This window comes from Schistocerca piceifrons, chromosome 7, assembly GCF_021461385.2.
Source record: "Schistocerca piceifrons isolate TAMUIC-IGC-003096 chromosome 7, iqSchPice1.1, whole genome shotgun sequence".
Lineage (NCBI taxonomy): Eukaryota > Metazoa > Arthropoda > Insecta > Orthoptera > Acrididae > Schistocerca > Schistocerca piceifrons.
This window is the reverse complement of record NC_060144.1, coordinates 454,283,691-454,299,407: the sequence shown is the minus strand read 5'-3', so window position 1 is coordinate 454,299,407 and position 15,717 is coordinate 454,283,691. Positions and strand designations below refer to the sequence as shown.

Genomic DNA, 15,717 nt, shown 5'->3' with positions numbered 1-15,717 from the left:
TTGCAGCAAGAAATTGTGGTTTTTACTTACAAAACAGATGTTTCTGTGCTTGCTGATTATGATGGCCACGCAAACAAAGTTATTACATCAAACAATATTAAATTTCATAAGGGAGCAAATAGGTCCCTTTTACCTTATCATTATGCTTTTTTCTTACATTGCTAATAAAGTCTTAAACAACTATGTTTTTCTCCGTCGTTAGAGCTGACTTTTTCACTTAAAATGTTAATGAAAACTGCTTCATCAACTTTTGTTCTTTTTGTTTACAGTTGGTGCGTCAGTTCTGAAGTTTTATGGTCTCTGAAACCTAAAATAACTTTTTGCTTTCAGATATCTGTCCTCGCTTGTGCAAGAACACTCAACAGAAAATGTATGCATGCCGTTATGGTACAATTTCAAGTTGCCACGAAAAGAAAGCACAATAATAAAGATAAAGATGAAGACATAAAACACAAAACCATGACATTCACTTCTATAACACGAGAGTGCGCAGCAAAGTAGGTGAACTTCCGACTTCAGCAGACGACGACACCGTCAAAACTTTCATCCCCAGAAACCTTGACGTGATGTGATTTGACTTGACGGTATGGTGACGGCCTACGTTGTATCCACCGTTTGAAGTAAACTTTGGAATCTTTTTACGTAATTTGACATGAACTGAGACCAGTGTGTACTGGCCTTGATGCGTTTCGTAGATCCTCAGTTGCTCTAGTCACTGTCTTTTGGATATTTGAGATTTCGTATTAGAAAATATTGATACGAAGAAAAAGACAGACGCTGATGTGAAAACCCAGAAAGCAATTTTTCAATGTTTCCGTGAGAAAGGGAAACTATACTTAGAATTGAGCTTTCATAGGTTTGCAATGAATTACGCTTGCATCTTTGATAATTTCGGTTTAAATTTCATACATATGAGGTTGGCGGTACTGGTTGTTTGTCATCTTTGGAGAGAAGTGCCCTACCATCTTTCTGTAAAGTGTGAGCGGTAAAAAGGTGAGATAGACAAAGGAGAGTAGTTAATTTTGAGGCTGTTATTTATTCTTTGCCTGTTAGCTTGGTGAGGTCAGTTAGACTTTTCTTGTCCATATTTAATAGGAAAGAGGGAGTTTTATTTTCATGGAAGTTTCAATATTATTAGAAAGTCTAAAAAATGCAAATGGTTGCCCATGTGCGCGGTAATATGCCGTCAAGCTTTATAGTGTCTTCAGAACTTGTAACTTCTTATTTGTAGCCATTAATTTATTATTGCTTGTCGTTAGCCTAGCAGGCTCGCTGAATTATCAACAAGTAGTGTGAAACGGGAATAAGAGTAAATTTTTATCTTAATGTTTTCATTATATGACTCATGAACAAAGATACAATTCAAATCGTTTTTCATGGTTATAATTGCCAGTTTTTTATTATTTAATTACTTTTAATTCATGAGACAACGTTTTTGCATTTTTATTTAGGTGAATATAAATTTTCGAATTTTCTGTAAAGCCATGGCAGATCCGGAAAGAATTGGCGATGCGGCTGAGGATCTTGAAGAAATGGAGGAGGAAGAAGAACCAACAAAAGTTGCGATAACTGAAGAAATGTTACAGAGACCCGAAGTCTTGGCAGCGCTACAAGGAACTCTGCACAGAGAGATGATGGAGGTGGGCACTTGCACATGCTACACTTCGTGTAGCAGCTGTGTGGGGGTTTGCTTTTGTTGTGAACTCTTAAAATACTTTTGCGTACAAATATTATTTAATATTTGCAAATGACACGTTTGCTTACACAATCATGTTACGCTCTCCACGCTCGCTATTGTGATTGTGTAGCCCAGTTTTTGTGAGTAATTGCCTAAAATTTTTAAAAGCACTGCCATAACTGTGTTTGCAGTTAGATTCGAATTGTCTTCTTGAGGTTTTCTTCCTAAATTTTGGTGATACCTGGCCATAAGCGATTTTCTGTGAAGAATGTCAAATTGTTTCTATGTCGAATTCCTTTATGTGCTGCTAAAACTAATTAGTAATGCAATGGTGGAGTCTCTAGTCTAATCATCTAAAGCGCTAAGTAGAAGTCAGTTTCAGTGAAAAGGGAAGAGATCAGATTACAGTGAACTGTGCTGAATTTGTTAGTTGAACTCCTCTTGTAGTACTTTTGTAAGTGAATCCCAAAATATACCTGGCATATAGGCCTAGTTGTTTTACGGGATATTTTCCTCCCTCTGAAGTATTACTTGTAGTGACACCTACGCAATACGCCTTGAGATGTACTAAGTTAGAAAGTAAGTTTGATTGAGAGTTGATGAGAAATTGGGTGTAAGGTAAGGGTTGTAATGACTGTTCTGTAGCATGAGGGGGGAGGGGTTGTCTGTGTTCATTGTGGTTAACATTAGCCGTGAATGTGACACGTCAACCCTCTTGTGGTTTGTTTGGTCATTTCAGTTTTCGAAGAAATGTCGTCCAACATTCACTCCATGTTTAAAAATGGAGATAACTTTAGAATCTTGTAACGTATAAATTTTGTGGTTTTGCAGTGACTGCAGTTTTGATACATGGTTTTTCTTTTCATAATTCAGCAGTTCAGTATGAAAGTTGCAATTTAGCAGAGTAAGGGGTGAGTCCATCTAAAACTAGAAACGTGAGAAAATTGGCTGTAATTCACATTTTTAATATTTCCATAACACGTTTAAAAATGTGTCATAAATCAGATATCAGAACCTGGTGTATGTACAGACATTTAGAAGCCAGTTGTTACATTGATGAAAAATTACCTGTGCAGTTTATTCATCCATCTACAGATAAGAGCTGACAATGATTTGTCTTCCTAATATAGTGAAAACAATTAGCTTAATTACACACACACACACACACACACACACTCTCTCTCTGTATTTTGAGGACTGGATTAGTGTGGATATAAAACTTTCCTATTTACTTTTGGATTCTCTTGTTTCTAGTGTTACCTGTAGAATACTAAATCATGTAATGGTTGAATTGAACATGATATAATGTTAAAATATTAGCTCCTTTGAGACAAGCTCCTTCTGTATAACTGCCTTACCATACACGAAATTACTCTTAATTTTTGCCAATTTAAAGAATTGGTGCTCGTTAAAGTTGCAAATCCATTGTGAGCAATATGTAGAATGTTTGGCTCTACTGAGCTTTGAAGCAGATAATATGGGTATTGTTTCATAACGTTGACAGTGGAACTCTGGCTGTGTGACAAATGTATTGGATTCTCATATTTGGAAGGAGTTGATACCACGTTGGAGCAATTCAATGAAGTGAAGTGTTTGTAAATGTGATTTTTATCAATTTAATATATGAAAGGATTAATTGGAACAAATTTTGTAATACGTATTACTTAAGGCACACACATACCTATTACTTCTTGCCTGTGAAAGTTTTATTTAAAATTGGATGACACTACCTAATCAAGGTCGTGGACTTAGATTCGTCACTCAGTTGATCACTTGTGATTGTAAGAGAATTGAGATGTAACTTCTTGCTAAAAGTAGGCAGTAAAATTACTCTTGGAACTCCAGCTTGATACAAAGTGAAGGGAGTGTTTTTTTACAGCAGATGTGTGTGTGCCGTCTTAACTCTCAATAGTTGTTACTGAGATCCAGGATTTGAAAGCTGTCAAAGTAAAAGTTCGGTTTTATTTGTTGTAGATGAAGGTGCAACATGCATAGATATCTTGTCAAGCAGCACAATATACGTAAGATAACAAGTCAGTACATGGATGCAACAGTTCTGCTTCACCAGTGGAAATTGATTGGGGAAGTTATTGGTAGATAGACGGCAATAGTTTATTGGACATAACAAATGTTTTTGTCAAACATTTATGCTTACTGAATGTGCATCACAGTAATTCAATCTGTACTCCTGAATAACCACATACATTGTGTAGGAAATGTAAATTTCAGCTTTCCCATTCCACTTGTATTAATTAGGTAAAACTGCTACACCCATGTGGTGACTGGTTCTCAATGTGTCATGATATTTGGCACAAAGTAATATCTCTGTTTTCAATGTGTTAATCTTTTGTCATGTCTCTTGTAAGCATGTAGCGTCTGCTGTTCAATATGTACTGAAATGTCTAACTTCAGTGTGCACCAGTTCTTGGAAATTGCCGTTTTGCCATGTAACTTGCTGCTTGCTCACACCAGCTAGGTGTGAATGTTTACTTTGAGGCAGTATGAAATTTATAGAATAGGTCTGTGCATGTATTGTTAGTGCTTGTCACAACCAGTAAAGAATAGAATGCTGCTGCTCCTCATTGGCAATTCTATGTGGATACAGAATATTGTAAAATTTATTACCAAAGAAACTACCATGGGTAGTTTCACCTGCTGCGGCCTGTGACAGCTAAGTGAATGCCCCCAGGGCCCAGTAGTGGATTATCCTTCCATTCTTGAAAACTACAGTTGAAATTGTGCTTTGTGGCAGGCAGCAGACAGTATGATGAGCTTTTGTTCTGAAATTAAGTGCTAGGGTGACATGTCAGTTACAGTTAATCACATGAACAGTGGTGAAAGGCATAATTATGGATCATACAAGCTACATTCAGTTTGATAATAAAATTGTCACAGATTAAAATGCAATAAAGTTAACTGAATAGTGTTAAAATCTTGTAATAATTAAAAATACGTGGTTTAAATACTTACGTGGCTCAGTGGGGTTATGAGCCATATTATAAAGCCAAAGATGCAATGTTCCATCCTGAGTTGATCCTAGGATTTTTTACTGTCACATATTGCTTCGTTCACCTTTGGCAATGATTTGTTAATCTGAAAAATGATGCTGCAGTGTCTTTATTCCCCGTTGTTCTTGGTGTGCTCTCAACAAATAACTGACATCACTTGTAGAAATTTATTTATCCATGAATCACTTCTCAGGATCACATTAGTGTTTCATAATGAATGTTCAGCTGTTGCTTTATTATTGGAACGATCCTGGCATTTACCTGAAATTTAGGAAGACCCAAAGTAGGATAGGCTGACAGCATGAGCATCCATTGTCAATATTAAGTTAGCGCCTTAACAAATGTAGTATCTCATTTTACCCAAGTTCATTCTTGTACATACTTTGAACAACTTAGTTTCACAGCTTGAAGTGATAGTCATGTCAGTGTGGCTGCTTAAGAAAGGCATGTGAATACTGGGACAAGAAACTATATTCAGATAAAAATTGTTTTGAAAGATAATTCAGTGTAAGTGGTAAGAGATCAGCCACCATCCAATGTACTTCTTTCTCAAGTGCCGTGTGCTCACTGTTGCCTGTTTTGTAAGTGTGAAGCATGGCTAGCTGCTTGCAGGCTACATTTCTCCCTGCCAGTGCAATCTCTCACAAACTAATTTGAAATGTTCTAAATATTCTGGCTTACAACCACTAATATTAGGAGCATAATCCTCAGCTAGACATTTTGTATGTCAAGCTCTCATCATCTGGCTGTCTTAATCCTCATAAACATTCGCTTCAAAAGCACACAAGGTCAATATTTAGAATGAAATTATTTGGACGTAGGCATTTTATTTTAAAAAATGGTAACACCAAACTCTCTGCTTTCCTTATCCATGTTACTGCCCATCCATCAGTGTTCCTTACATAAAGCAGTAAATGTTGGTCACATCAGCTATCTCTGTGCACTTTTGGTTTAACATGTGTATGGCTGACAGACTGCACTGAGCTGTCAGCTGTTCCATAACATTCCCAGGATGTTAAAGGACATGGAGAGACAACATACCAATGGTCATGTGCACAGAACTATTTACATTTGTTGTAATAACACCAACATTAAAAGTAATTACGAAAACCATGGAAAGCATTACCATCCTCATCAATTTGTATATGAAGTAAGTTTTCAAACTGGACCAGGTGGGTTACTATTTGAAGTTTATCAGGCAGGTAGTTTCTTCCCTTTTTTATTCACTTGTATCAACTTTCATGATGCATTTCTGATGACGAGTCTCACATGTTTGCAACTGCCGGTATGTCATAGTTGTCCAATCTAAAAGTGTCTGCATGGTCCCTACATCTTTTTAAAATGCTTTAGCATAAGCCATCAGCACATGGACTGTGCATCATTGTTGAGCGTGCCGAGTTTGACAACATGGCGTGGAATAGCACATTTGGGAGTCTTTCTGAATGTGTGGAGCAGTATCTAACATGTCAGATATTCTGAGTGTTGACCAATGAGATGGCACAATGCCACTTACATCACATACACACCCATCTCCTCCCAGCAAAGAGCTGTGAGGTGCCATATTGGCATTCAGTTAAAGCCTATATGTATATATGCTATTTCTGAGTGCCAGCAAATTGAGAATCACTTGAAAACCCATTGTTAAGTGCTAAAATGAGAAACATATTCGTGTCAAAAGAATTATTCTAACTTGTGTATTATGAGAGTACACCATTTGAAGGTAACTGCACACGGAGGAGCCACTGAAAACACATCATTCTTGGTGCAGTTTGTTATTAAATTTGTCTGTAACACAACTACATTAAAGCTTTTAGCAACTGGCAACATGCTAGGATTGGGTATCAGTGATTTGTTATTGGTTTAGTGTAGTGAGTAGTGTTAACGTTTCTCAATGAGGTGCATGAGATGGTAGTGGTTACTCACACCAGGTCTACTTTCTTTCCCGGACATTCACATTTTTAGTAGGTTCTGATACGTTATTAGATGAGTGTATAGTATATTATGTAAATATAAGTTCACTTTTTATTGAGTGAGTTTGTTTGATCTACCGGAGAGCTTGCGCTGCTTGTGTAAGGATATTTTGCTACTTTCTTTAAAGTTTAGTAATTCACATGTTGTAAAGATTCTGCTACTGGGTAGGTACAATCTTAAATTAAGAATGACCTTGGGGTTTTACTAAAATATGGGAATGATGAAATAATGTTCATCTTATGTCAAGAACTACTGCAAATTTGTATTGCACTGTTTGTAATGGAACTTTTAAGTCTGTGTCCTTATTGGGCATGGTAATTTCCTTTTTGTCTTCAAACACATACATGGATATTGAATTTTTTTTGTATATTACATATAGAACAACATGACTAGCATATGGACAGTGGAGGAAGTATGCATTTTAATAGATCTAATGTTGGAATTCTATGGGTGCCTGTTTAGCAAAGTGTGATTTACCACCTAGACACCACCCCACTACTGCCTCTGGAGTGCATTCTGATCGCTTATACCACATTGGGGCCAATGTACTGTTCGCATAAGTTGCATAATTTGAGTGTTCAGCAGCAGATTGAACTCGGCACGGTCCGTGTGCTGGTGCTTTAGGGTTATGTTCCTAATATTAGTGGTTTCATGCTGCTAAAATATTTATAACGATTATCGTAAGAGCTGCTACCTCCAGATGGACACTATTAGAGTAATTTTAATTGCAGTATATCATCTTAAATTTGAATCTCAATGTTTGACAGTAGGACATTGAGAGTTGTGAAACTTGGACGGTTTCGACAATTTGATTAGATACCATTTTTGTAACTGCATAAATTGACTGTGATTTGGTGCACTGCTATATTTTTCTGGTCAGTGTTTGATATGGCTAAAAGTATATTGAAGGGTTTTGCTGTAATCTTAAACTGCTTTAAAACATGAAATGGAATATACACTTAAAATTGATATTAAAGGTGAATGGAAGATTTCTGGGAATGTGCAATAGCCCATGTAAGAGGATTTTAAAAAATTTAACTTAGGGGACTTTTGGAAGGAAGTCAACTTCTTGTGACACCCTATTATGTAATTTTATGTAACTATTCTTTGTGGAATTCTGCAGATACCCTAACACCATTGTCTCATACAGATCGTGAGAATAAGACAGAGCATAGACATCTGGTCATTCCTCCATTCACCTACATAATATTTGAATGAAATAGGATAGTGCTGGGAGAGTAAAGTCAGTGTATTCGATAAGGAATGGGTATGCTTGATGGCATCATGAGTGTACTCTACCAGAAAAGTCTCTCCAGCAATTGTTCATAATAATGTGCAGTGTGGACCACTTTTCTGACTAATACTGTTGTTGTTGGCTTAAGAAGGAACCCAACAGCAGTGTTTTTGTCAGCTTTCAGCTGTGCGACACTAATGGATACAGGTGAAAGTTCATATAGCTGTGACAACACAAAATTTGCTGTATGTGGATGGTTGAGTTAGGCCTACAAAGCTACTGTTAGACCACTTAAACTGTCGGATATCTAATTCCACTGACTTGATTAGTCAAATATGTGTGCTCAGTAAACTCTTCTTATGTCGCATACTTTCCATGTTAGTTGTAGGCCACCCATAATGAACAATGCAGTAGCTAAATAAACTGTGTTGCCTCAGCACACAACCTTCGTATGTGTACACCATTATAATTTTGGTATGAAGTGATATCGACAATGCACTATATGGTTGCTTATTTAGTATGTACATAGATGTAAAGACATGTTCTTTTTATGTGACAGGTGTGTTGAACATAATCTTTTCCACGTATATATACATATAATCTGTGTGTGTGTGTGTGTGTGTGTGTGTGTGTGTGTGTGTGTGTGTGTGTGTGTGTAGGGTTGGTTCTGTTTACTGTATTCACATGTATTTCTTTAATTTGCAGGCTCTACCAGCTTCTGTGAAACGAAGAATAAAAGCATTAAAAAAACTTCAGCTTGAATCTACCCACATAGAAGCAAAATTTTATGAAGAAGTACATCTTTTAGAATGCAAATACCATAAGCTATATTCACCATTGTATGAAAAAGTAAGTGTCTGAAAATGTAAATTGCATGCCTTAAATCATATTACCTAAATTACAACAAAATTGCTATTAATGCATGTATAAACTTATCTTCCATTTTTACTTTTTGTTTGCATCCTGTTTCACCATTGATTTTTGATTAACTACCCATGCTTATCTGTTGTTGTGGTCTTCAGTCCTGAGACTGGTTTGATGCAGCTCTCCATGCTAATCTATCCTGTGCAAGCTTTTTCATCTCCCAGTACCTACTGCAACCTACATCCTTCTGAATCTGCATAGTGTATTCATCTCTTGGTCTCCCTCTACGATTTTTACCCTCCACGCTGCCCTCCAATACTAAATTGGTGATCCCTTGATGCCTCAGAACATGTCCTACCAACCGATCCCTTCTTCTGGTCAAGTTGTGCCACAAACTTCTCTTCTCCCCAATCCTATTCAATACTTCCTCATTAGTTATGTGATCTACCCATCTAATCTTCAGCATTCTTCTGTAGCACCACATTTCGAAAGCTTCTATTCTCTTCTTGTCCAAACTATTTATCGTCCATGTTTCACTTCCATACATGCCTACACTCCATACGAATACTTTCAGAAATGACTTCCTGACACTTAGATCAATACTGGATGTTAACAAATTTCTCATCTTCAGAAACGCTTTCCTTGCCATTGCCAGCCTACATTTTATATCCTCTCTACTTCGACCAAAATAGCAAAACTCCTTTACTACTTTAAGTGCCTCATTTCCTAATCTAATTCCCTCAGCATCACCCGACTTAGACTACATTCCATTATCCTTGGTTTGCTTTTGTTGATGTTCATCTTATATCCTCCTTTCAAGACACTGTCCATTCCATTCAACTGCTCTTCAAAGTCCTCTGCTGTCTGACAGAATTACAATGTCATCGGCGAACCTCGTAGTTTTTACTTTTTCTCCATGAATTTTAATACCTACTCCAAATTTTTCTTTTGTTTCCTTTACTGCTTGCTCAATATACAGATTGAATAACATCGAGGAGAGGCTACAACCCTGTCTCACTCCCTTCCCAACCACTGCTTCCCTTTCATGTCCCTCGACTCTTATAACTGCCATCTGGTTTCTGTACAAATTGTAAATAGCTTTCGCTCCCTGTATTTTACCCCTGCCACCTTTAGAATTTGAAAGAGAGTATTCCAGTCAACATTGTCAAAAGCTTTCTCTAAGTCTACAAATGCTAGAAACGTAGGTTTGCCTTTCCTTAATCTTTCTTCTAAGATAAGTCGTATCTACATATATGAATTATAGATGACCCATATACACTAGATACCAAGCGGTTAAAGGCGCTATAGTCTAGAACCGCGCGACCGCTACAGTCGCAAGTTCGAATCCTGACTCTGGCATGGATGTGTGTGATGTCCTTAGGTTAGTTAGGTTTAAGTAGTTCTATGTTCTAGGGGACTGATGACCTAAGTTTGGTCCCATAGTGCTTGGAGCCATTTGAACCATTTTTATACACTAAATAAATTCCACTGGCTTGAAAGCTTTGCTTTTCTAGTGCTCAGGCATCACACATGGTCACAACAGTTCCCTAATTAAACTGTACATTGGGGATAAATGAAGCCCCGTGTGTGTGACAGTTGTAGTTTATCATGGATAGGGAATGGCTGAGTAACTGTACTTGCTACAGAATAATTGCACAGATTTACTTCTTGTAGTGTTATCAGCATAATTCTAGAAGTTCTTCCACCAGCAGACAGTAATGTGCAAATAATAAGTGCACGATCTTGTGTTTCAGCTGTTTGTATCAAATAGTGTTGGTTTTGTATGGACAGATTTTGATATTGGTGTATCAGAGGTGACACATTTGGAGGGGAGAAGCTTGACTGAAAGGACAATGTATGCAAAGATAGACAAATTTCTAAGGCATGACAGTTGTAAAAACCAGGTGCACATTCTACTCAAATGACACTCATCAAATGTTGTAAAAACCACTTTGAGGGAAAACCTCTGAAATGATGCATCATATGAATGTAAAATGTTTCAGTGGTGCCAAATACTTTTTCTGGTTTCTTAGAGACACTAATACATCTGTAATTTTTTAAAAATTACTTGATCATTTGATATAGTGTAGTGACAGTACCAAGAATGTCTCAAATTTAAAAGCTGTGACTAATAAGAGAACCTAGGAATAAGAATGAAAAATCTTATCAATTTAATGTTTAGTTGTAGACCACATGGAGCTAAAACTAATTTGAAGTTTCCAACTCTTGTCAACCTCTCTTCACTTAGGCTAACCTGCTGTTGCCTCCCTCATGCTGAGGGACACTGTGTTGACTTTCCTAATGTAATTATTCGGCTTCCTTGAACATGTTTAGAAAAAAAACATTTGACTGCCCATTGCACCAATTTTTAGGCTATTTATATATAATCATTTGTATTTACTGTCAACTACAGTTTACTCATTTAAAACAGTTGAAGTTTAATCTGCAGAAAGATATATTTGTTTTTAATTTGTAGATATTTCTGTCCTCTTGTGTGATAGTGGTTATAAAATGTAATAATCATGCTGTGTTAATTTCTGCAGCGGGGAGAAGTGATATCAGGCCTATATGAGCCAACAGATGCAGAATGTGAATGGGAATCTGATGATGAGAAGATTGATGAAGTGAGTGATGCCCTCAAGAAAAAAGTTAAAATTGATGGAGGTGACTCTGAAGGAGATAAAAATGAGTATGTACAAAATTGTTTTTGTATAGTGATTTTGTGTTAACTGAATTTCGTGTAATTATTGGATATTTCATTCACAGTGTGAATAAAAATGAAGATGTTAAGGGCATTCCAGACTTTTGGCTTACTATCTTCAAAAATGTCCAGTTGCTATCTGAAATGGTGCAAGAGCATGATGAACCAATTTTGAAACATCTAATTGATATTAAAGTAATATTTCTGGAGTCCAGTCCAATGGTGAGTTAAAAAAATGTTACTTTTATGTAGCCTAATGTTTCTGAAAGACTCAGATTGACGAATTTTCTCTACCTTCCAGGGATTTGTTTTAGAATTTCATTTTTCACAAAATGAATACTTCTCCAATTCAGTTCTAACTAAGGAATATGAAATGAAGTGTAAGCCAGATGAAAGTGATCCCTTTAGTTTTGAGGGACCAGAAATATTTAAATGTAAAGTAAGTATGTAACAATTTTTCCTTCTTTATAGTAGTGACTCATTTATAAGATTCTTGTTAAGACAACAGCATTTGTGTAGAACAAAACATGTAAGATTTTCAAATTTTTTAAACGCAATAAGTATAGCCAGTACACAGAATGACAGTAGTTAGTTATCAATCCTCTGTGATTAGTTATGTGGTATTCCAGTTTTCTGCATGTATGAAAGTGATAAATGAACATTTCATAAATTATAAAAAATGACATTGTCTTATTTGTGTACAGAGATGAGATGGTTTGGAATTGGTGTGGAAGCCATTTATGTTGCCAGCTAGCTTTTGATGCAGACCGTTGAACTAATACTACAATCTTTTTTAATCTGGCTTATAAATTTGTATGCTGGGGAGAAATTTCTGTGAATGTGTACAGTGGTATGTTGTGTTTAAGCCAAAATTTTTCATCAGTATAAATATTTTTAGGGGTGTGTTATTGACTGGAAAAAGGGGAAGAATGTTACAGTGAAGACAATTAAGAAGAAGCAGAAACACAAGTCTCGAGGTGCTGTGAGAACAGTTACAAAGACCATTCAGAATGATTCATTTTTCAACTTCTTTTCACCTCCAGCAGGTAAGTAACTAATTAAACTATCTGAAATTTTCAGTAGTGGTGGTAGTCAGTGATTTAACAATCATCCTCACAAGTTTCCACTCCGAAATCATATTTTAGTTTAAAATGAAGAGTGAAAATCTCAAAAAGGAAATAGCTCGCTGTATTGTAGTATTCTTTCCTGAATTGTGGCTTAACTGTTTTTTCTTAAATATGGGACATGGAACTTTGTTATAAGTAAACATTCTTAAGACTGTCTTAATTTTAACAGTGGGATGAGTTAATTGCTGTGGCAGTAAGACTGAACAGCTCAAGATGTAATAAATCTGTTAATGCTCCTTGTGTTTAAATTAGAATACAGGCTGGCTGACACCTTCAGGACTTGAAATTATATTACTGCTTTTATGCACATAAGTGAAAAAAACTTGGTACATTCTTTGCTTTGTGTGTTTGTGCATCTTTATTTGCAGATGTTTGTATGCACAACTTGAATTAGTATACTTAACCCTTTATTTGGCAAATGGTGAAAATAAAAACAATAAAATGGTTTTCATGCTTATGTTTATTTATTATGCTTAAAGAAATACAATTCAATCAGTTTTAGAAATTTTGACAAAAATTATGAAATGTTGCTTACAAGCAACATTGCCAGCAGTAGACCACATTTATACATATTATAGAAAAAAAGTGTTTGCGAATAACCTCAAGCAAAAGGTTTTCTGTACGTGAATAATTTATAAACACATTTATGCATTCCTGCTGTGTAATAAAACTGTTTTATTTTCCCTTCTAGTTCCTCTTGCAATGGAATTTTTGGAAATAGTTCCTCTTTGGAACGAAGCACAATACTAGATTGCATTTTGAACACACGACTGTAGAAAATCCAGATGGGCAATAACGAACTTTGGGACCATATACAGGCCAATGCTCCATGTTATCAAATCCGACATCTTGTGTAACAGTCGGAGCTGTTGGCTTCCTCCTCTTGTTTTGTTGTGGTGTTATGTCTATTGAGGGCCTTCCTACTTTTCTCCCTGAAAATATCAAACCATTGGCAATATCTGCCCTGAATGACTTCAGTGAGGTCTTCTTGTCCAGAGATTCTCTTCGAAATATCAGTCGGGCATTTACAACACTCAGATCTAGCATAAATCCAAACAATCCCATGTACCAACATCTAGTTTTAATTGGTACTCTGTAGAGCTCTATCAGCATACTAGCAAGATCAACTCCTCTCATATGCTTCTTGTACTGACGTACAATACTGGGACGGGGCACATCAATTCTTCCTTTTTCATTGCTGTCCCATCATTCTACTGTTGAGTGGTTGGACACCACAAAATGAGCTTACAAGTGTCAGGATTTTGTTTTGAATATCTGCCGTAAGCATATGTTATATTCTAGTGGCACATGTCCCAACTATGGGCAATGTTGCTCACAGGCAACATAAGTTTTATACTACACTCCTGGAAATTGAAATAAGAACACCGTGAATTCATTGTCACAGGAAGGGGAAACTTTATTAACACATTCCTGGGGTCAGATACATCACATGATCACACTGACAGAACCACAGGCACATACACAGGCAACAGAACATGCACAATGTCGGCACTAGTACAGTGTATATCCACCTTTCGCAGCAATGCAGGCTGCTATTCTCCCATGGAGACGATCGTAGAGCTGCTGGATGTAGTCCTGTGGAACGGCTTGCCATGCCATTTCCACCTGGCGCCTCAGTTGGACCAGCGTTCGTGCTGGACGTGCAGACCGCGTGAGACGACGCTTCATCCAGTCCCAAACATGCTCAATGGGGGACAGATCCGGAGATCTTGCTGGTCAGGGTAGTTGACTTACACCTTCTAGAGCACGTTGGGTGGCACGGGATACATGCGGACGTGCATTGTCCTGTTGGCACAGCAAGTTCCCTTGCCGGTCTAGGAATGGTAGAACGATGGGTTCGATGACGGTTTGGATGTACCGTGCACTATTCAGTGTCCCCTCGACGATCACCAGTGGTGTACGGCCAGTGTAGGAGACCGCTCCCCACACCATGATGCCGGGTGTTGGCCCTGTGTGCCTCAGTCGTATGCAGTCCTGATTGTGGCGCTCACCTGCGCGGCGCCAAACACGCATACGACCATCATTGGCACCAAGGCAGAAGCGACTCTCATAGCTGAAGATGACACGTCTCCATTCGTCCCTCCATTCACACCTGTCGCGACACCACTGGAGGCGGGCTGCACGATGTTGGGGCGTGAGCGGAAGACGGCCTAACGGTGTGCGGGACCGTAGCCCAGCTTCATGGAGACGGTTGCGAATGGTCCTCGCCGATACCCCAGGAGCAACAGTGTCCCTAATTTGCTGGGAAGTGGCGGTGCGGTCCCCTACGGCATTGCGTAGGATCCTACGGTCTTGGCGTGCATCCGTGAATCACTGCGGTCCGGTCCCAGGTCGACGGGCACGTGCACCTTCCGCCGACCACTGGCGACATCGATGTACTGTGGAGACCTCACGCCCCATGTGTTGAGCAATTCGGCGGTACGTCCACCCGGCCTCCCGCATACCCACTATACGCCCTCGCTCAAAGTCCGTCAACTGCACATACGGTTCACGTCCACGCTGTCGCGGCATGCTACCAGTGTTAAAGACTGCGATGGAGCTCCGTATGCCACGGCAAACTGGCTGACACTGACAGCGGGGGTGCACAAATGCTGCGCAGCTAGCACCATTCGCCGACCAACACCGCGGTTCCTGGTGTGTCCGCTGTGCCGTGCGTGTGATCATTGCTTGTACAGCCCTCTCGCAGTGTCCGGAGCAAGTATGGTGGGTCTGACACACCGGTGTCAATGTGTTCTTTTTTCCATTTCCAGGAGTGTATTTATGTAGTTCAAAACAATATTAGATTGAAATATTTCTGCTGTAAACTCACCTCTGGGCATTTCTTGAGTAAAATCTGCTAAAATTCCTGCCAATTTATTGAAATTCTCTCTTTCAGAACCAAAATAAGACTCCCCTGTTGCTCACACGAGATCTCTGTAACACCACTGCACAGCCTGCCATCTCGTGTGGAAAACCTAGAACTATTACAACATCTGGCATTCACAGTGTGTAAAGAAATGTTGCCTGGAGGCAACAATGCCAGTAAAAGGCACTAGGTAGTGTTTGTTGTTCCATAAGGCCAATGTAAATTTGATGTTGCTTGAGAGCAACACTGCCAAATAAAGGGTTAAATG

General features: G+C 38.2%; 1 protein-coding gene across 3 annotated transcripts in view; it reads left to right on the top strand.

Annotated features, from left to right (window-relative positions):
* The first annotated feature begins 904 nt into the window (after nucleotides 1-904).
* LOC124805011 (nucleosome assembly protein 1-like 1) overlaps nucleotides 905-15,717 on the top strand; it is a 36,589-nt gene continuing 21,776 nt past the window's right edge. The window contains exons 1-7 of one of the 3 annotated variants that reach the window (XM_047265413.1): nucleotides 905-993; nucleotides 1,483-1,640; nucleotides 8,597-8,740; nucleotides 11,299-11,444; nucleotides 11,522-11,678; nucleotides 11,758-11,895; nucleotides 12,355-12,502. In XM_047265413.1, coding sequence (XP_047121369.1) covers nucleotides 1,485-1,640; nucleotides 8,597-8,740; nucleotides 11,299-11,444; nucleotides 11,522-11,678; nucleotides 11,758-11,895; nucleotides 12,355-12,502 — 889 coding nt within the window. In that variant the 5' untranslated portion in view covers nucleotides 905-993; nucleotides 1,483-1,484. Of the gene's footprint in view, nucleotides 1,063-1,457; nucleotides 1,641-8,596; nucleotides 8,741-11,298; nucleotides 11,445-11,521; nucleotides 11,679-11,757; nucleotides 11,896-12,354; nucleotides 12,503-15,717 lie in introns of those variants that run through there. The other 2 variants (XM_047265414.1, XM_047265415.1) reach the window with 2 other exon arrangements.